Genomic DNA, 21,126 nt, shown 5'->3' with positions numbered 1-21,126 from the left:
GAAAACTAACCCCTAAGATATTGAAAACAGGCTATAAAAGAAAAAAAGACAAGCACCTGAAACAGTCCAACAACCCTTCAGTACTGCATCAATTAACTGTGCCAAAAGAAATATCTGGCATGTCAGTCTCCTTTTCTACACATTTCTCCATAATCAGCCACCAGACTAATGACAGCGAATGACGAGGTCAGTCTTTTTTAACAGTTGGACCATGATTGTACCATGTACAAGGCTAATCTTTAGCCTCATTTTGAAATCACTTTACTGCCCTCTCATGTGCAAAACATTGAAGAAAGTCTCCCGTTTAAAAATAAAGAGTGAATAAAGTTGGCATGATTGCGTTTTGCATGTTTTTCGGCACCCGAGGTCCCAGTCTGCATGTGTCCCTGTTGCAAATGGGACCCAATTTATAATACAACACTGACTGCAACAGACAGCATGCACAGAGCGCCCCCACAGTGCACAGGTCATGTTTGTATGTGTATTTTCATTGTTACTAAATTTAACTATAAGAACCTGTCCACTGTGATTGTAAGGGAACTGTGAAGCTCTTTATTGGATATTGATTTTTCCCCCGAGACTTATCAGACGGTTGGTACGCCACTTTTGACTGCCAGGGTGGAGTTGTTATTAGCCCCATTCATCTTGCCGAGTTTGGACAGCTGCAGGTACTCGGTGCTGTGGTCGTGTGACCGGTAGTCGGTCTGGCTGACCCCGTTGTTGCCGCTGCGCGCGGTGAAGTCCCGACACCGATGGTAGGACGCGCTGCCGGGCCGCTTGCGTCGATCCGGCACGCTCACGCAGGGACAGCATGAGAACGCCCGCTGAAACTCCTTCCGGAAGCGAGCTGCAGACATAACGATCAATTGAAAGATAGAAAAAGAAGAATTGCTAAAGTTTGCCTCATTTTTCAACTCATAGCTTCTGCAACCACCACTTAGGAACCGTGACCATTCAGCCCCGGTATGAAAAGGGCCCCCCGGTAAGCTCGTCCCCTCCCAAGAAGTCCTCTCGTACCGTCCCAGCTACCGGCCCAGGAGCTGGTCCGGGTGCTAATCAGGAACTCCTCTATCCTAGGGTCTATTGTTTGCAAGTATTGACACATGTAATATATCCCAGAAGAAACCCGCTTGTGGTTTTCATCTCTCAGCGAGAAACAATAGAACACTTTCGTCGGCACAGATCAAAAGCCCTACCATGCGGTTTCGCGCACAATGGGACCGTAAATTACCAAGGCGTTATGGAAGGATTTTATCTTTAATCCGGTAAGTCTGCTATTGTGCTGCTCTGGACGTTCTCTGCAGGGCAATAAATTGATGCGCCTGACTGACTTCAAAGGACAGGACCATGTACCGGACGAGAATGGGCTGAAGACCGGACTGGCTTTGGACCGCACGAGGTACCGGGGGGCCCTTTTCATACCAGGGCTGAATGGTCACGGTCCCTTACAAGGGGGGGGGGGGAGAGATGGTCTACAGGGTCATACAGACCGTGTTACCTGTGACGTCACACCAACGGGCAACCAACAGGCAACCAAAACATTTAAGCATCTTTTGCATGTTATTATGTCCACGTTAAACAGTTGATATCACCACGTTCACACAAATTACATTTCATGAGATACACATGCAGTGCAGAAGAGAACAATTTGCTGAAAGTTGGGCATCACGTGACCGCAACATATTATAATTGTAAACACATTTAACATGATATGTATTGACCCTTAATTGCAGTCGAAGAGGAATTGTGGTCGACTGTTTTTGATTATATTTTAACCAACTCCCTCTAATTTATGTCTTGGACTTTTTTTTGGGGGGGGGGGGGGCTTTGCGCAAAATAAGATGCGCCCCACGAGTAGACTGGTTCCTGGTCCCTGCATTATCGATACTGATGAGGCGGGAACCTGTCTTCGCTGCGAGAACTATAGGCCACAAATAATTCGCAAAAACTTATTCTGTATTTATTCAATAACTAAACGGGACCGATTTTGTTGTTCGATGTCTCATTTAATTAGAGAATACGCTTGAATTACTTGTTATTCAATTGTAATACTTTTGTAGTCCTGCATTGTTTTAATATGCAAAAAGGAAGAATAGCATGTATTTCCGCGTTCGTGCAGACGAATAAAGGTGTTTTTGAAACACCGGCTTTGTTTCCGACTCGGGTGATTTCGCCAAATCGTTGAAGCCTTTCGGCCCTTTCATGTCAAAACTAAACACACATATTTTAATCTTATTGGCCATACAATAAGGATTATAATTTCTAGAAGCTTAACATGAATTCAGTTTGAGCCAGTGGCCTCCACCTTTCTCCAAATAAGGTGGCTAGTTATTTCTTGATCCGATTCCAGAACAAAGCCACGGTTTCGAAAACCTATAATTCCCGCGCAAAACAACTTTAGTCTTGACTCAAGTTGGATTGAAATTGGATTAGTACCCAAAAAACTGTTTGTATGTGTGTGCAACGTACACCGCTCCAAACAAAAACGAGACCAGACTTGAGCAAAGTCTAAGCCACGTGGAAATTGCAATGGCGGCATGTGAAAGGTGTGCGTTTCGCTGGGAACTTCTGGAAAAGTTGAACCTGGAATTTCTGCATTCGCTGGCTAGACTGAGGTACACCAATGTGTCTGAACCCTAATTTACTAGTCATAGACTATTGTGAGTGTATGTCTTTGACAAATGGAAGCCGCGAAAGTGAAAAACCGGCAGTATTTTTTGACATTTCGTGGACGCTTTGGGTACGCTTGGACCACGTACTGACGCCGTGCGTACAGTCGTGTACAAAGACAAAAATGGCAGGTATGGAGGCCGCGACTATTTCTTCACCGATCAACCAACGCTATTCTTCATAATTTTTCAAGCGGCAAAAGGAGATTCTGTGGAGTATACTTGCAACAGTTCACTTGGAATTTGTAAAAGTTCTTCACTAATTCGTACAGGTGAGTAAAACTTTGTGATTCTAATGTGTCACTTAACATTCCGAAGAAACTTTCTTTGAGAAACTTTTGGACAGAATGTTGCAATCTGACGCCACTTTTTTTTCATGTATCAACTCAATAAAGGTCAGTCATTGCAAACATTTTAAAAGACATGAATGTGGGACTGAGATCATTTCAAATTTTGTTAGGAAATTAGGCAATTTTCTTGACTCTCCATGCATAGACTCTGTGCACAACTGTGGCGTCTGGATACTACATTCTTTCCAACTTTTTTTGCATGGGGAGAAAAATATTTTGTACAAAATTTGATTTTAAGACAAAAGTTTTATGCATTTAGTATTTGTAATGGGTAACTGTCAATTCAGTTTTATTTTAAAACATTCACATGCAGGTTACACTCAGTGTGTTTACATGTGAATTTTGGCTAGGTGTACATGTATAATGTTTGGGACATGTAAATTTTTTGCAGGAATGCAATTGCATTTTATACAACGCACATGTTTATCTGAGCATGTTGTTTTTGCAGGTGTAATTGGGGGACTGTTCTATTTTACAGTCATTGTTTTTTGAAGCAGAATTTTATCCTAACGTGATTTGTTCTACTTGGTCTTATATTGGGGTACTTCATGTGATGTATAGCAACATAAAGCTTCATTTATTTTCTATAAGCGGATTTTTATGTGTACATATGTGCGTGTATACATGTTGAATACATACATGTTGTATGTTTTGTCTACTATTTAAATTAGGCCTATAATTTCGTTTCATTTTATTTCCATTTCATTTTTATATGAGGGCTCTCTGAGCAGTTCTTTAAACTGAAATGGACTACCCTTGTTAGATCACAATAAAATAAATTTTGCTTTAGTCTAGTATGGACTAGAAAACAAAGTTGCACCAAGCTGACTGTGACTGTAGTAGGCAGCCCCCACGTTTTCTGGTCAAGTCTAGAATATATTTCTTTTATACATGCTCTATAAGTATATTCTATAGCCCCATCCTACATTTGGGACTCTCAATAGTATGTGTATGAGATCTAGAGTCCCAAAAGTTAAGATAGTAAAAACATGCAATGCAAGAAAATAAACTGGCACATCAAACAACCAGTCCAACACCTTTTGTCAAAAGAAGCATCTGGTAGTGGTACCCAATCTCTATTTTTACACATTTCTATAGTCATGCCACCAGACTACTGAAGGGTCAATCTTATCAAACAGCTCATGGACATGTCCTAGTCTTGTCGTAGGCTTCAAATTGAAATCACTTGGCTTCACTCTCAGGTTCAAATTATTTAAGAAAAGTCTTCTCGAATTGAATTGAGACCTCAAACTTGGCTGGTGAAATTCTGAGGACCTTTTCTTTCCTCATGAAAATGTTGGAGACTTTTGAGTAAAGTTGCAATGGCCTAATTTTGTTTGGTATGTTTTTCTGCACTCAAGGTCCCAGTTTGCATATTGCCTAAATACTAGGCTGCCTTGATCTGTATACTAAGTTCCACTGTCATCTCAGTTTAAAGAAATGTGATGGATTGTTTCTGTACTTGACAACAGCACTGGTTCTGAATATTCAGCCTGTCTTTGCCTGACATAAAAAATGTTGGAGACTTTTGTCAGCTAAAGAGTGAGTGAAGTTGGCCTGATTTGTTTCGCATGTTTTTCTGCACTCAAGCTCCCAGTCTGCATTTGGCTCAGATACTAGGCTGCCTCGATCTGTATACTAAGTCCCACAGCCAAGTAAAACAATACCTGGTGGAAAAGTTTTTGTTTGTGTTTGCTTTCAAGTATACACTGTTTTGCAACTGGTTTCCAAGCACACTTGCCTGGTATTAACAAACCAAGGAAATATAAGTAGGGCATTTCTAGATGTCTGGGTTTCTTGTAGTTTTTGTGGAGAATTTGAGATATTTAGCTGTGTCCAAATTTCATCTAGGAAGTTCACACAAAACATTTTGCAATCTGTACCTAATCAAACATCAACTAGAGACCAGCCAATTTATTGTTCAGAAACTCCCAAAATGTTACAAATAATAAAATTCAACTTAAATTTAAAAACTTCACATTTCTTTTCAATGTGGAAATGAGGCTCATCAGTGCACATTCAGAGGCAGTAAGGTTCCCTGGTCCCAAGTTATGGGGCTATAATTTTATGTCCCTATTCTAAACCATTCAATTTTCGAATTCGGGGGGGGGGGGGGGGAATTAATGCTGTTGTAAAAAAGGGGTATTTTCTTCCTTATCTAGCAACTGAACAAAAAGACTGCCACAACCTGACACCACTTGAGAACAATACAATCTAAGTGGTGGCCAGTCATTGCAAACCTGTTTGGTTTCCTTGTAGTTTTGGGGGAGAATTCAAAATATTTAGCTGTCTCCGAATTTCATCTAGGAAATTAGTGCTGTTGTAAAAAGAAGTAGTATTTTCTCCCTTATTTGTCAACTGATGAACTGAAAGACAGCCACAACATGACACCACTTGAGTACAATACAATCTAAGTGGTGGCCAGTCAAATGTTGCAAATCTGTTTGGTTTCCTTGTAGGTTTTTGGTGGTGGCCAGTCATTTGCAAATCTGTTTGTTTTCCTTGTAGTTTTTGGGTGGTGGCCAGTCACTGCAAATATGTTGGGTGTTTCAATGAGGTTGTGAACTGTTTGTGACATATTTTTTAATGGAGAGGGGGAATTAGGGGCAAGGAAATATTTTTTTTTTTTTTGGGGGGGGCAGTCAAAATCTGATGATATCCAAAATCTAAAGGAAAGGAAGGAAGAGCCCAATACCGTAATGCAAACTAAAAGCCTGTGTACGCGCGCGTGCCCATTGTCAATGGTCCGGAAATAAGCCACCAGAGCAACTTAGAAGTGTAGTCATTTTTATGAATGAGAAATGTATCAAACCGCAGTTCGGTGTATAACAAAATGTATTGTACATTACGTTGGCTGCACACTATCTACGGCTGTATAAATGCATGTCTGTATCTGTCCACCAAAGTACTGCTTCAGAGTACGTAAGTGATAGATAAAAGCTGTTCTGCAGGGTGACCGTAAGGTAACGGCAAAAACCTGGTAGATGCAGTCCAGAAATCTGCTAGATTTAACAAAAATCTGCTAAGTCACCTATTATTACGCGAAATACTTTATAAACACTTATACTCACATGCATTATGTTATAAAAGGTCCTCAAACAAAAACAAAACTCATAAAATTTCGATTGGCGCGAGTCTAGCCTGGCTTCTAATGTCTTTACTGTGTTTACACATCAGGGAACCTCCAATTGAAGCTTTTTTCAAAACATATCAGCTATAGTTTACAAATCTGCCATATTTTCCTGCCAGAATCACTAATTTTACAGAATTCTTCTGAAAAAATTCATTCTGCTAAATTCTCTGTCAAACACGTTTTTTCCACAAAATTCTGTAAAATTTAGCCGAAATTCGGCTTAAACGGTCACCCTGATGTTCAGTATAATTTGTTGTAAACAAATTTGTATATTTGATGAGACGATTCATTTAGACTTAAATAGTCTAGCGCCCTCCATAGCTTGACTCTTAAGTTAGTTCCCAATATCCGGTATCCATGTTGCCTACTTTGAATTATCTGTCTAATTAGGCCAGCACAATATGTATTTCAACACTATGTAAATATACATTCTGCACAAAGTTGTCCTTTCAGTCAAAATCAATAAAGTGAGGGTTTTTAACAGTTAGGAGCTCCCAGTCTACATAAAGAAGGATTGACTAACTGTGACACAGCTATGCTTTGATTGTAGGTGATTGATAGGCAAGCTGTGCCCACCACTTGCCTGCTATTGTCGTTGACTGAATTTGACTAGTCACAGTGCTTGCTTGAAAATATGATCTGACTATTTGTGTAATAGGCATGGCATGGGAGGGAATGGGATTGATTTTAGTTTAACTGTTTGTGACTATTACGATAGCAGGAGGGTTAATGTCACATATTCAGGTTAGACTTAACTGTACGTCCAAAAATCAGACTACTCGTATATTTCGAAGACAACGCTAACTTGAAAAAAAAATGTTTCATACATTCGAGGCTAGGACAGTCACAGTTAAATTCAGGCACAGCTAAATTCAGGCCTATGTTCAAAACATTAGAATTGAGTTGAAATCATTTACAGAACATTTCCTTATGAATGCAGCTGATTAATTTTGGAATGATTTGTAAAATCAAATATTTCGCTGAGCTACTTTTCAAAAGGCCTGAGAAAATAATACGCCAAACTCGAGAATAATACAACTAAATGCATTATGACTGGTATTTAATTAACCTAAGTGTAATAAAAATTTATGTGTCAACTGTTATGTCTTTGGTTTTATAAATTTTGGTTCCCTAATAAGTTTTGGTTCCCTTATTGGAACATGGTACCTTCAGCCCTGGATAAACCGTACAGTCAAATTGTGTAAAATACACATTTTAAATAAAGGAAACATGATTTAGCTCGTTTTACCTACGATACTATCCCCTTAATAACATTATAAGGGCGCCCTCTATTCCATTGCTATAGCAGTTTGATAACGGTCAGTGTTTTAATTTAAAACTTTTCTTTCACGAAAAGTAAGAAGTTAGAAAAAAAAAATCAATTGCGGTCGAAGAAATCCTTCGGCTCAACTCCTGACAGGAAAGAAAGTTTTATGTTATAAGGTTCAAAATGACATGCAGATCGATAAATTAGAGACAGTAAGCCGTACTGAAGATCATTTAAATGCATATACCGTATTCATGTGAAACGTTCGCTTTGGGCGTGAATTTGCACCCCATATCAGCCAACGGCTGTTTCTCAGTACTGTTTAACCTGCGGTCGCCATAATACGGGTATTTATATTATGAACTTCTAGAATATCAGTAGTCAATATAATGTTATCCACTTTCAAACATTTAATAACACATTTGACAAAATGCCACCGCAGGTGTCGAGGACTTAGCCTCCCAACGGCCGTTTTCTGTGCAAGATAATTCAAAAGATTTTCCCGGCTATTTCTCATTCGAATTCACTGATTCTAGTCAAGTTTGTCTTATTCCCACTCAATTTAATCATAATTTTGTTCAAGGTCGTCATACTTCATTGCAATATCTTCAGTAGAAGGCATAGGCCGCTGATCAGAATAATTTTCCACTTTTGCTCTCCCTGTTTCGTCATACATTTGTTGTGTGTTTCGTTTGGTTTTATCTTCTTAAAGTAGGTTGAGATTCAATATTTGATTGAATGACACATGACTTAATTGGTTTTGGTAAAAGCGTGTGACATTTTTCTCGGACGGAATTGAATTGTAGAGTTAGTGAATCTGAATGAAAAATGTGTAAAAATAGCCGAGAAATTTGTTGTGTGTGTCGTTTGATTTTATCTTCTTAAAATAGGTTTCGATTAAATATTTTATTCAGTGACATATGACTAAATTGGTTTTGGTCATAAAGCGTGTGAATTTTTTGTGGGGGTTCGAAATTGAATTGTAGAGTTGGTGAATTTGAATGAAAAATGTTTTAAAATAGCCAGGTAAACCTATAAATACTCGTAAACAATTACAATCGGTTGGCCTGCTGAATTGGCTAATCAGTCCTTTTCACGTATAGGCACAAGCAGCGTAAAGGATCCACCGTATTTACGAAGAAACAGTGCATGGTAATCCTCAAGGCTTTGCAAGGATTGGATACTCCTAGTATTATAAATCACTGACCGCGGCGTAAATTCAGTTGTGTTGACTGTTGAATTCGTTATCACCACATTTCGTAATTATTAAAGATCAGATATATAATGTGTGGCGTGACTGAGGGGACAAAAAAGTACAACTCAACACTGAGTTGTCTAGCAACAGAATCGTTTGTCCAACATTCACCTTATTTAAATATGCATAATCGATTGGTCGGACATAGCGATATTTTGTGTTCATTATACAGTAATCTATGTTCAAAATATAGTACTATATTACAATTAAATATATGTTACCAGTCCTTAGGTAGACAGTCTTATAGTTAGTGAGATATCGGTAATAAGTTTAGTGTCTCCCTGAGGTGAGTTCTGGAATGGCGGTTATTTCTAGAACTCATTTCTAGAACACATTTTAGTGTTTCTTAATTAAAACGATCCTAGCTGGAGAATAGTAATTTTATTAAAAAGTTTGGGCATGGAGTATTTACAAATGGGTTTATGGGAAGGCTTTAGTTCTTCACAAGTCTATGGGAATGTCTACCTAAAGGTACCATTTTCCGGCAATATTATTGCAGTATTGTGATATGAGACAAAAGCGTTTTTTTTGTAACAAAAAGTCCTTTTTTTCTTACAAGAAGCGAGGTTGTTGTTGTTGTCGATCACATCATAACTGACAACTCGTGGTTCGCACTATGGAATGTCAATGGGATCTCTTTAGAGTAATGCTGCTAGCTTCGCTGAGTGACACATGCCGGTTAAAGTCAGAAGCAAGGAACATTTTTAAATGAGTAAGGACGCTCAATATCTAACATTTCAACGATTATGTTACTCAAATGTCTGCATTAATTCCCGCTGTGCCTTGGTGTTTCTTCAGGTCAGCTTGTAGCGCTCGATCGGTGCGTCGGCGTGCATAACTTCGTGATGTAAAACCCAATGCTGTTTGAAGATTAGGGTGGCCCTAGTTTTGAACATGCGGCGTTTTGCGTAAAGATCGTATTTCACTACAGAGAGCATTGGAGATACGTGACTGCAATGCGGGTTTGAAATGTTGGTTGTATGCAAGATTAGGTGAATGAGGTAAAACTCTTAACTAACGTAATACAGCCTGCATGTGTAAACTTGATGTGTATACTTTATCGTAAGCGCCCTCTATTGACAAGATATTAATACTCTTAAGAAGTGGGTTTGTTCATATACCACCTGTTTCTATCAGTCTCTCACAATAAACCGCTGTCCTTCTGTAAGTCCCCACCATTTTGATTGGTTCTCGGCGTCATGTACGTTTTCGAGTCTTTAAACTTGATTATCCGACACCTCATGTGGTATGCAATTATATTAGTCTCCTATTGTATAATTTTCCTGATGTGTCCATTGCAACGATAAGGACATATAGTACAGTCAATTAGAAATAAACTCGGTTACACGCTAATACAGCCTGTTTCCAGTTGCCGTCATCGATCCGTCATGTCACATGAAACAGCAGTCGGTAATTACAATTAACATTTCAATCATCATTCATTTCATTGGCCTGGGAGAATCCGCTATCTGGTGGCGGATTATGGAAGGGCACGGGCACAATACGGTGGCCGGCAATGGACGCATGCATAGCCAATTTGAACCCTCAGGGCGCGGTCGATACACGCCTATTTGACTCCTCGCGGGTACCGGGGAATGTTTCAAAAGCATCACCGTCCTCACGCGCTCGACTGATTGAACTTTCTTGGCAATTTGCAGCATTCTTGCATTTCAAGATGATCAAAGCATCTTGACCTTTGGGCATTTTTTTTGTTCGCAGCATCTCTGTATTATTTCATTATATACAGTGTGTCGTAGATCCATGAGTGCCACTGGTATTTGCATCACTTGAATCGCAAGCCTGTTTGTAGCGATCACAAAATTGGTACGCACAAGAATGACAATTCCAGTCTTGCAAACAAAATATGCTATTTATTCTTGCTGACCAATGTAGCCTGTTCTTTAAACTCACGGCAAATTTTTGAAGTTTTATAACTTTTAAGAGTTTCCCTAGCTGATAAAATTTTACCTGTCAGCAATTTTAGTCTATAAATGTACTTGCAAATTTCACTGCATGCATGGTATGTGTAAACCGCATGAACAACTCAAGGAACACGTTGTGTGAGGCTTGTTTCTCTTCGTTATGTAGGAGTAATAGGAGATTCTTGCACGTCAGATGAAACAGAAACCATAAGGATATACTATAGCAATGGGCTCTTATGTAGGCTAATTACGTGGGATAATAGCTCACAATATTGGTTATAGACGTTGCGATGTAAATCAATCTTGTTCAGCAAATGTAAATTCGCTTTCTTTAAACATGGTGATGTTATGCAAACAACGAAAGTTCCACTGGAGGGCGGGGAAAGTGGGACTTTTTTGGGGGTACAGTCATTCAATGTAGGATGACCCCCCAGTAATGGCTGCCACATTTAAGACAAAAATCTCTTCCAGCCTGAGAGGCCGACTCACCACTCAGAAAGTTGTATATGATCGGGTTGATGGCGTTGTTGAAGTACGTCATGAAGTGGGCGATCACGAACGCCACCAGTAGCCCATCGCCGCCGTTGTCGTGCGGGTCCATGTCGCCTTTCGGCTTAAAGCCCTCCATGTGCCTGCAGTGTTAAAAGAAAACAAAAATACTTAGCTTTGGGCAGTTTCCCAGTCTCAAACACAACTTCAAAAACTGCAGTTATAAACACATTCTATCTGCATTGTGCTAATTCACTGCCTTACAGTGTGGTGCACAAACTGTTGAATTCTTTCCCCATATTCTTCTATATGCAATAATTACTATAATTACTATCGCTAAGAGAAGGGGTTAGTCTCGGTGTCTCTGGCAGTGGATGCTATATGCACCGCAGCACCTTGTAAACCCTTATAAGGTGCTACATAATGGGTCTCATATTTCTCATAAAAACTTAGAAATAATTACTATAAGGTTAACTGTAATGACTCGTAGAGAAAGACATTGTGCAATCTATTTTCCGTTAGATGGAATAGAGATTCCACTTTACAGGCCTACATTTATTAAAATATATGTATGTATATGTAGGTCCCGTGTGTTGTGTAATGCACGTTAAAGAACCAACTAACACTTATCGCTAAGAGAAGGGGTTGGCCCGGTGTTTCTGGCCGTGGCTGCTCTATGCGCCGCAGCACCTTGTAAACCATTATAAGGTGCTACATAATGGGTCTCATATTTCTCATAAAAATAACATTTACCTAGCTGTCTTTAATAATAGACATAATTTAGTGCATTGAGTCCCTGATTGTTGGTAGATACGTGCGCTATATAAGACTCCGGTATTATTATTATTAATATTATAAAGTCGATGCCCATCCAGTAGTACGGCAAATCAAATCTATTATTTATCCATTTTGTCACATGTGAGAATAGGCTAGAACCGCTGTTATTAGGTACATAAAAACAAGACGCATGACAATAATTAAATTTGCAGAGGAAATGGACATGCCAACATAAAATATAATTCAAACTAAATACACAGTGAAGTCAGTGAAGACAACTCAAAAAGTGCGTACTGAACCCATTTGAACCCATTCGCATTTTGAGACAGCCTTTTCATGTAATATATTTCCATCGTTGTAGGCATACAGTAGCACATCTCACAAACAAATTATATAAACAAATGTGTCCTGTCCCAATGGTGCGACGAAGAAAAAATAAACACGCGTATCAAATTCGCCTCCGAAAGATTAGCCAGATTTGAATTGTACCGTTTTAATGTTTGCCTCGGCAGTTCGAATTACCCCCAGACACGTGTTAGATGATAGCTGCAGTAGCTTATCGCCATCAACTCCTCAACTTGTGTCAATTTATTAGTGGGCCGGGAAATAAACCACGCACTGTAGGCTAGAGACCTATTCACGGGTCGGCCATATTAAATTGAAAGGGAAGTAAAATCTCATTTTTTGGGGGGAAATTGAGAATAGAACTGAAAACAATGAAATAAGGTTATTTACAAATTAATACAAGTCTGCTTAGTGATGAATAATTAAAAATGTGTGATTATATATGCCATTATGTTTTAAGCCACATCAAAGCAAAATGGAAGTGAGGCGTGGGACGCATAAATAGTCTGGCGCCATCCCATTCAACAGTTCACAATTTATAAAATACATTTAGTGAACACGATCAAATATGGCTTACTCGTGATTAAGGTCTGTAAAGCCTCTTTCCCTTACAAAACCGAATTATGTGTAATTACCTCCGGGAGGTTATGTTTTCATAAGATTTTGTTGGTTGGTTAGTTGGTTTGTCCGTTAACAAGATAACTGAAAAGTTATGAAGGGATTTGCATCAATATTTTTTAGGGGTGGTCCTTGGTACAAGTACAAATCAATTAGATATTACAAGTTATCCGGATCTGGGTCTGGATCCAAGATTTTTTTAAAAAGATTCCTCACCATTTATTCGAGTATTTCTGTTGGGTGTTTGGACAATATGGCGGGGAATTTGTTTGTCTTGGCGGAGGTTTGCGCTCTCTGAGTGCTTTCTAGTTTGGTTGTGTAATACTCATTTAAACGAGAATAACAAAATCAATTAACTTATTCCTGGAATAAGTTATAGAATATAATTTCATGATACACATTTTGATAACTGCCTGTGACTCGATATACACAGCATTCGAGCCTTCTGTACATATTGCTCTGAATGACATAAAGAGCGCCCTCAGTCGTAATAAAAAAAAAAACCTTTATGAAAAAATCCAGGCATTTAAAAGCAGTTACTTTATTTGAAACCAAACATCTTGAAGTCCTCGACGCAACTTTTTCTTGAAAAACAATGTTTATTAAATATAATTATGTTTAAATTGTATACAGGGTTCCCGCGGCCTGGCAAAAACCTGAAAAGTTCAAGGAATTTTGTTTTCAATTTCCAGGCCTGGAAAAGTCATTGATATTTCTAAAAAGTGACTAAAGTAATGGAATTCTAAATTTTTGACTTTTTATATAGACCTACGGTACATAATTGGCGAGAAATTTCGCTTTTAACTTGGATTTGGAGCATTTGGATTTTGAAAGACATTCTGTTAAGCACTCGTCACGGAACAGGTTTTACAATTTGAATCTGTATTTTGATAAACGAGGTCATATATTTTCCTTATTTGGCCATGGAAAAGTCATGAAAAGTCATGGAAATAAGTGCCATGGGCGTCGCCAGGATTTTTTTCTACAGGGGGCAAAGCACATTATTTCCCAAAAACCTTGTATATTTTGTAGCATATTCTCAATTTATCAATTTTTTTTCGAGGGTGGGTGGGAGGACACTTGCCCACCCCACCCCCATTGACACCCCTGCGGACGCCCATGTCGTCAAATGTGCATTAAATTAACAGCAATATGATTTTGCATCTCATTTCTCTCTTTTTTTGTTTTGCTTTCCGCCCCCCCCCCTCCCGCGACGCACATGGGAGTTGCATTGTCTTAAATGTGCAGGAAACCTGTTATAATTTATGCGACCACGTGAAAGAGGAATGAACTATACATGTCTATGGCCAATCATCAAATAATACAATGTCATATTGATGGGCAGCTAATGAGACGAAAATGTATACACAAATTGTGTAATGATATATTTTGAGTCATACAGACAAAAATAGGGAATGAATACAATCTAAAGTCGTATTAAGCCGAAGATTAAGATTTAGATACTGACATCCTGTGTAAAATTTCCAGACTGACACTTGCGTCACCTGAGGCACGATGGCTTGAATGTAACACTATATCCAGTAAATAGCCAGTAATACGGCGCACGGTCCTATTGTACCATGTGTCAGCGATAGGCGTGGGTATTGTCCCACGTCTTTTGTCCGCCTCCACGATGGTGGGAGCTCGAGCCATCGCCTTGGGGCTTCCCTCGAACTTGATACTGTTGTTATGGATAAAAAGATCCCAAGCTCAAACTTTGTGCGTGTTTTTTTTTTTTTTTTTTTACTTGCCTTCCGTAAATTAATTACGCAAACACAGCGGCGTAATGGGCCAATGTTTTTTTCCCCTGATGGGTTTGTGACGGACGTGACTTGCTGCAAACAAAAACATGATTTCCACGTCTGTTTGTGGATGTCTGGATTATCTGTTTAGAGCAGATACTAGAATATGTTCAGGTTCAAATTTGCAATTGAAATTGACTGAAATTTTGTAATTGCTCGATTGATTAGCGTCATGGATGGTTTGTTGGTTGCTGAATTGAGATTCTTTTATTACATGGCTTTGATGGATCAGTGGTTTCATTTCATTGGTGAAAGAACAATTGATTGTGGATTGTTTGACCGTTCGACAAATCAATAATATTTTTCCCAAATTGTCACACAAAAAAACACCACATAGTAAAAGATTTATCTCTGCACATGTAATGGATAAAACCTAAATTTATAATTCTAAGTCCATGAATTTCAAGCAAAGCAAACTCATACTTGAGTGACAAATTTAGCCGTGAAAGTAACAGAAAAATTGAACGTCGCGACAAAAAGACCTAGTAAAACAATTGCCTTTTCACGTTATGCGTGGCAAAATGCCCCGCGCCAACGTCCGTCCTTTTTCGACTGTACAGTACACCAATGGATTTTCTAACAAGTGAATTGTAACAAGTGAATTGTGATGATGGTCAGTACCCTTATTATAGCCTGAGGCCCACGGGCCAAAACGTGAATTCAATTACAGATCCGGAGGTTCGCCGCAAATCTAAACCTTATCCGGAAGTGGCAATATTTTAAGAAAGCCTGAAAGACCGGAAACTGTAATTTCATTGTCGAAATTGAAGATTTCTCGCGAAGGAAAAATCGTGCAATAGCTAACGGCTGAATTTTTAAGACTATCTATTCCTGACGGTTCGGTGTAATAAAGAAACTTGTCCCCAGGGTGATTGTCCGGCCTCTGTGAAACATCAATACACGCGCAAATGATGGACTCGTGTTTTGATGGTAATTCTTGGATTTTGTTTGACACCCTACATAAGCTACTGGGTGCATAGTAGCCTTGATTCAGGCCTGAATTCATTGGCTCTCTGATGTTTACACGTCTGTGTAGTACGTGTATTATGTTGTGAATAAGAAATGGAGTGAACACTCCAGGAATGGCAGTCTAGGGAATTTGTATCTGTCCTTGTCAGGCCTCGAGAGGGCGTCTGCGAGGTGTCCTGTTGAGAAAGAATGGGTATCGGTCCGTCATGTTCAAATTGTTTACTTGCATTTTGTTTCTGTTAATGACCAAACACAAGTAGACGTCATATGAGAAGTCGTCTATTTTTTCCTGGTCAACATAAGTCATTTCGATATAATTATATCTTTGCATTGCACAATGCCCTACGATTTTTTTTTCAGCTCACTGGATTCTTAGAATAATGACCAAGGAGCCTTGACGTTTGTTTGCTTGTAAAAACAAGCAATTGCTAAAGAAAAAAGGTCTTCCTCTCTTCCACACAAGTCAGGATAATATATCGTGCGTAAAATTCCAGCTCGAAACGCATCTTCAGTGGTCCGAAAAAAGGACAGTTTCTTTAATAAAGAACGTAGTACCGAAATGTGTACTTACGACGGCGGCCCGCGATCAAAAAGATATCATCCGCCTTTTATCTTTTATGTTACAGCTGAGCGGTTGAAAATTGAACTCATCGCCAGTTTTCTGCTGCACGCTTCCCAAAACTGTTTATCTTGTGTCATCACCCGCCACTGTGCAGTTCCGATAAATTGTGGAGAAATGTGACCAAACAGCTTCCTTAAAAGCGTGAATCGATATTAATCAAGAAGAACTCTCTCAACGGCCACACGTTCGCATTCTAGTCCCGACGTCGGGGTCGATTGGGAATTCGGCGTGAATTCCTAACAGCTCGTATAGACTGATACTTGTCAAATGAAATTTATTTTCGCCGACTAGGCGTGTATGGGAAACAGAATGCTTCATATTTAAGTGAAAGGCCAGAAGGACAAAGCCACTCAATTCAATCGAAATCAGACAGCTTCTTAACTGTTTGCAGGAACGTGATAGCGCTTACTATTTTGCCCCAAACGGTATCGGTGAAATTAAGTTGGGCAATACTTGTAAACCGAGTAGAACGATTGATCTGGTATCATAGAGCAATGCACGTGCGTGCACAGGTATGTTGCCGTCTCTCTAGTCAGGTTGCACGCTGCGTGTTTAGGTATAATATATGCTATCGACGGAATCGCAAACCGGACTAAAAAGCGTCTTAGGAAAAGAAACGTAAGACTGTTTAAAGTTCTTCTTGTAGACATTTCTCCGTCGACAACGTGTGTTAAGTTGAATACCTGCACTCTTATCAAACATGGATAAACGCTGTGCGCCTGCTGCAATAGATGTTGGCAAATTATCTCAGCCTTTTGAAGCTAAGTGACATGTGCTGAACATTGACGACCGTCCACACAAAGCAATGTAACTTGTCGTAGCTTGATGCCCTTAACACATGAAGTAATTGGCCCTTCTCATTGGAAGAGTGGTAGTACTTGGAAGGCTCGGCCACTTCAATGAAGCTTATATAAGAGCTTGGCAACATGCGTATATTAACCATCCGCATAAGTCTTTTTTTTTGCAAATGGAGCTTCGGTTTGGATCCAATATGGAGATTTCGTGCAAAGATTGATAGGGCGAGGAGTTGGTGGGACACGGCTCATTGTTGACACCGATAGCCACAGTCAGATTGATGAGTTGCATCGGTAATCCCGTTCTGTATAGCCCGCGCAACAAGGCCCGTCAGAGACAACGAGGGACAGACTCGAAATCCTCAACTCCCTCATCGTGTAACTCGATCTGATGCGACATGGTATCTCGGTCCCCGGGAGAACCCTGTCCATGGCTCCGCCGTCTGTTTGCTCACCTGTCCCGGTGCGGGGCCGGACCAAAATGTTTATCCCTCCCATGTCTCTTGGATTTCTCGATCTTTTTGTGTGGGTTACGTTCGCACAGCATCTGTCATTATTATTCAGAGAGGCAAAGGTGATCTGAGGCGCCGGGCAGGATTGCAGAAAAGCACTGGCTTGTTGAGGATATAAACAGGATTCTATGAGTGAAGAATCCGTGTTTACAATTCTGTGGATCCGTAGAGGGAATTCCAGTCGTATTCTTAATTTCGCCCGATTCCTGAGTCGTGACACAAGGGTCTTGCTCGTCAGTCGCCTGAAGTAAGGCTACAGCCTCCCCTGGGGGCTGGGGATGTATATGCGCTGACCTCCCTCTGTGACAAGTCAGCAAGCATCAAACCCTCCTGAAACAGCAGACGGCGTAGGCCCCTATTGAGTAATCTAGAGAATGTGGGTCAACGTGTTTGCCCCTAGACACCCGATCGGTACGGCACAGCCTCAACAGAGCCGAGAAGATTAGGGGGGAATACACACCAAAGCCACGGATGAGCGGGATCAAGTTGTTGATCAGAACCCGGATCACGTGATGGATATCGACATCAGCCCAGATGTAGGTTCAGACAGTGATGACATCAGAGTCAAAAGTACAAAGATGGCATTCGTAAAAAAACTAACCAGCCAAAAAAAAGAAGGGAAAAACAATATGCAATTGGCCATTCTGGTGGCACGTTATCACCGACGAGCCACAAAATGCTGCAAGGAGGACCCAACATTCAACGATAATTTGTTTTTGTTAAGGCCTATCTCTGAATGAAAAACTGAATTAAAATGAGTAAAACGCGTAAACTGCCTTGGAGTTGCACTAATCATATTCATCATGTCCGTATTTTCGCTTTCAGGATTGAGAAATACAAGAATATAACGATGCTCTTGGGGTTCTTTAAGAAGTTTATCACCCTACAATAATACATCGCATCGACCATGTCCACTCCATGTCACGACAAAGAATTGGCCAACGAGCCAAGAAATAACGTGTTTCTGTCCATTCGATACGTGTTAAGTCACCAATGAGATAATGACAGCTACGAGACAAAAGCAAAAATTTGGCTAAATAAAAACTAGATAACATCTATCTTATCAAATTGACTACATGGGATGGTGAATTTTGAATGGCGTCGTGGCTACTACGGTGAGGAAACAAGTGATACTTGTATGTCTATAAGATACTAAATTAATAGAATAAAATCAAATAAAAGAAGTAGAAAACACTGACCTGATCAGATTGAGTACATGGGTGGGGAGGTTGCAGATAGCGAACATGACCACCACAACGATCAACATCCGGGCAACTTTGCGTCTTGACTCCAGCTGCGTTTCCGTCGACTGAAGAGAAAACAGTTGGACAAAGAAGACCTGGATTGTTAAATTCGAAGCTGGAGTCTACGCAATCGACAGATTGCCAAATCTGAGTCGACGCAATGGTAGTCAAATTCAACATAGTTGTAAAATTCCATTGTCTATACCAAGATAGACACAATAGGCAGGATGGACTTTAACACTGGTAGTTACATTAGAGTCACATAATGGTTCGAGAACAATGAATCAATCTCACGATCGACAGCGTTTGGGTGAGATCCGCCTACTTCCCATTGTTCGAATCTGATGAGTCGACAAAGTTGACATAAACAATGTTTAGTTCGACCAACATAAATGTCTGTAAAGAGTAAAGTTGACTTGCCAAATCCCAGGTCGATACCATGATCGACAAAATAGATTGTTATTTTTACGAATAAACATCACAAATTAGCGATGTCCACTTCGGACGCATAGAGCCACATCTTAATCACATGAACGGGAGTAAACGCCTATAAAACATGACACCGAAAAAAAACAAGAATGAGAAATAGAAGTGCCAAATTAATATAATACGTAAAGGACATAACATCAGGACTTAGAAGCAGAATTTCAAATTTAAAGCAACTTTTCGACAGTTTTGTGTACCTTGTTTATGACGGTTGGCTTGCTGTGTCCAGCTGATCGCCCTCCCGCTTCGTGTCTCTGGGTTTCGTCCGTCGGGATACCAGACCAGAGCCGACGACAAACTAGGGCATAGGCCACGCCCATGAGCACCAGGGGAAAGATGTACGTCACGATCACTTTGGCGATGTGGTAGATTCTTTGCCACGTTGTCCCACTCCAACCTTTCTGTAAGTGATACGAAGAAATAAAAAATCTGGAAATAAAACCTCGTGTCGGTTTAGCATGGATGGGTTTTGATTAGCTTTATTATTATGGTTAGGATATAGTATTGTTATGGCAATAATTAGAGTTAGGGTTATAGTCATACATCTATATGTCTTGTAATGCTTATGGTAACTGGCTTTTCTTGTAATGGTTTGAGGAATTGATGATGGAAGTGAGTAGGTGTGACGGTAACATGCTGACGATAATGGTTATGGTTATACTTAATATGTCATGGGTTAAGGTGAAAGTATGATTATCATGGCAATGATAATGGTTATGGCAATGGTAACGACTGAAGTTACGGTCATGTTTATAGCCATAATTGTGCAAATTTAAAATGCTAATAATTTGCCTTTAAATTCACGTCTCCCGATGTCACTTTGGCACAAATTTGTTTTGATATCAACAGATTGTAAGCATGTAAATGTTGATCAACATTGTCACAACATGTATAGCGAAGCAATATCTATTGTCTCAAGGCGCAACTTAAACAAAAAATGGATCATCTGCCTATTAGGGTGAATGACTTTACCGAGATGGGGAAAAAAAAACTGTCTGCACGCCGGAGGTCTACAGGCCCGCCAGCCTCGCTTCGTTCGTTCTCGTTATCCACTGTTCATCATCCTCATCCTCGTCCTCATCCTCATCCTCATCCTCGTCCTCATTCTCTACTTCATCCTCGCCTTCATTTTCATCTTCATCCTCATCTTCATCTTCATCTTCGTCTTCATACTCATCCAAATTGTCAACTTCATCATCACCTTCATCCTGACCTTCCTCCTCATCTTCATCCTCATCTTCATCTTCATCCTCATCCTCATCCTCATCTTCATCTCCATCTCCATCTCCATCTTCATCTTCATCCTCATCTTCATCTCCATCTTCATCCTCATCTTTATCTCTATCTTCGTCTTCATCTTCATCTTCATCCCTAACTTTATCCCCATCCTCATCCCCCATCCTCACCCCATTTTCATCCTCATCTTCATCTCAATCTTCATCCTCATCTTCATCTCTATCTTCATCTTCAACTTCATCCTGAACTTTATCCCTATTCGCATCCCCATCCTCACCCCATCCTCATCCTCATCCTCATCCTCATCCTCATCCTTAACCTCATCCTCATCTTCATCCTGACCTTCCTCCTCATCCTCATCCTCATCTTCATCTTCATCCTCATCTTCGTCTTCATCTCCATCTTCATCCTCATCTCTATCCTCATCCTCACCTTCATCCTCATCTTCATCCTCACCTTTATCCTTATCTTCATCCTCACTTTTATTTTCATCTTTATCCTGAACTTCATCCCCATCCTCATCCCTCATCCTGCTTATTATCCTCCTCCTCCTTCTCATCCACTTAATACTCTTCCTCAACTTCATCCTCATCTTCATCTTCATCTTCGTCTTCATTTCCATCTTCATTTTCCCCT

At 40.0% G+C, this 21,126-nt stretch overlaps 1 protein-coding gene across 1 annotated transcript in view; it reads right to left on the bottom strand.

Annotated features, from left to right (window-relative positions):
• Window positions 1-341: 341 nt before the first annotated feature.
• Window positions 342-21,126, bottom strand: part of LOC119733035 (orexin receptor type 2-like) — a 79,618-nt gene continuing 58,833 nt past the window's right edge. Inside the window, exons 3-6 of the mRNA XM_038206616.1 lie at window positions 19,452-19,655; window positions 18,724-18,833; window positions 11,086-11,228; window positions 342-847 (exon numbers count right to left, since the gene is read on the bottom strand). Coding sequence (XP_038062544.1) covers window positions 585-847; window positions 11,086-11,228; window positions 18,724-18,833; window positions 19,452-19,655 — 720 coding nt within the window. The 3' untranslated portion in view covers window positions 342-584. The remainder of the gene's footprint in view (window positions 848-11,085; window positions 11,229-18,723; window positions 18,834-19,451; window positions 19,656-21,126) is intronic.

The sequence above is a fragment of the Patiria miniata genome, unplaced genomic scaffold, assembly GCF_015706575.1.
Source record: "Patiria miniata isolate m_02_andy unplaced genomic scaffold, ASM1570657v1 HiC_scaffold_25, whole genome shotgun sequence".
NCBI classification, from domain to species: Eukaryota; Metazoa; Echinodermata; class Asteroidea; order Valvatida; family Asterinidae; genus Patiria; species Patiria miniata.
Note: the sequence above shows the minus strand (reverse complement) of the source record. Positions and strands in the feature narration are given on the sequence as shown.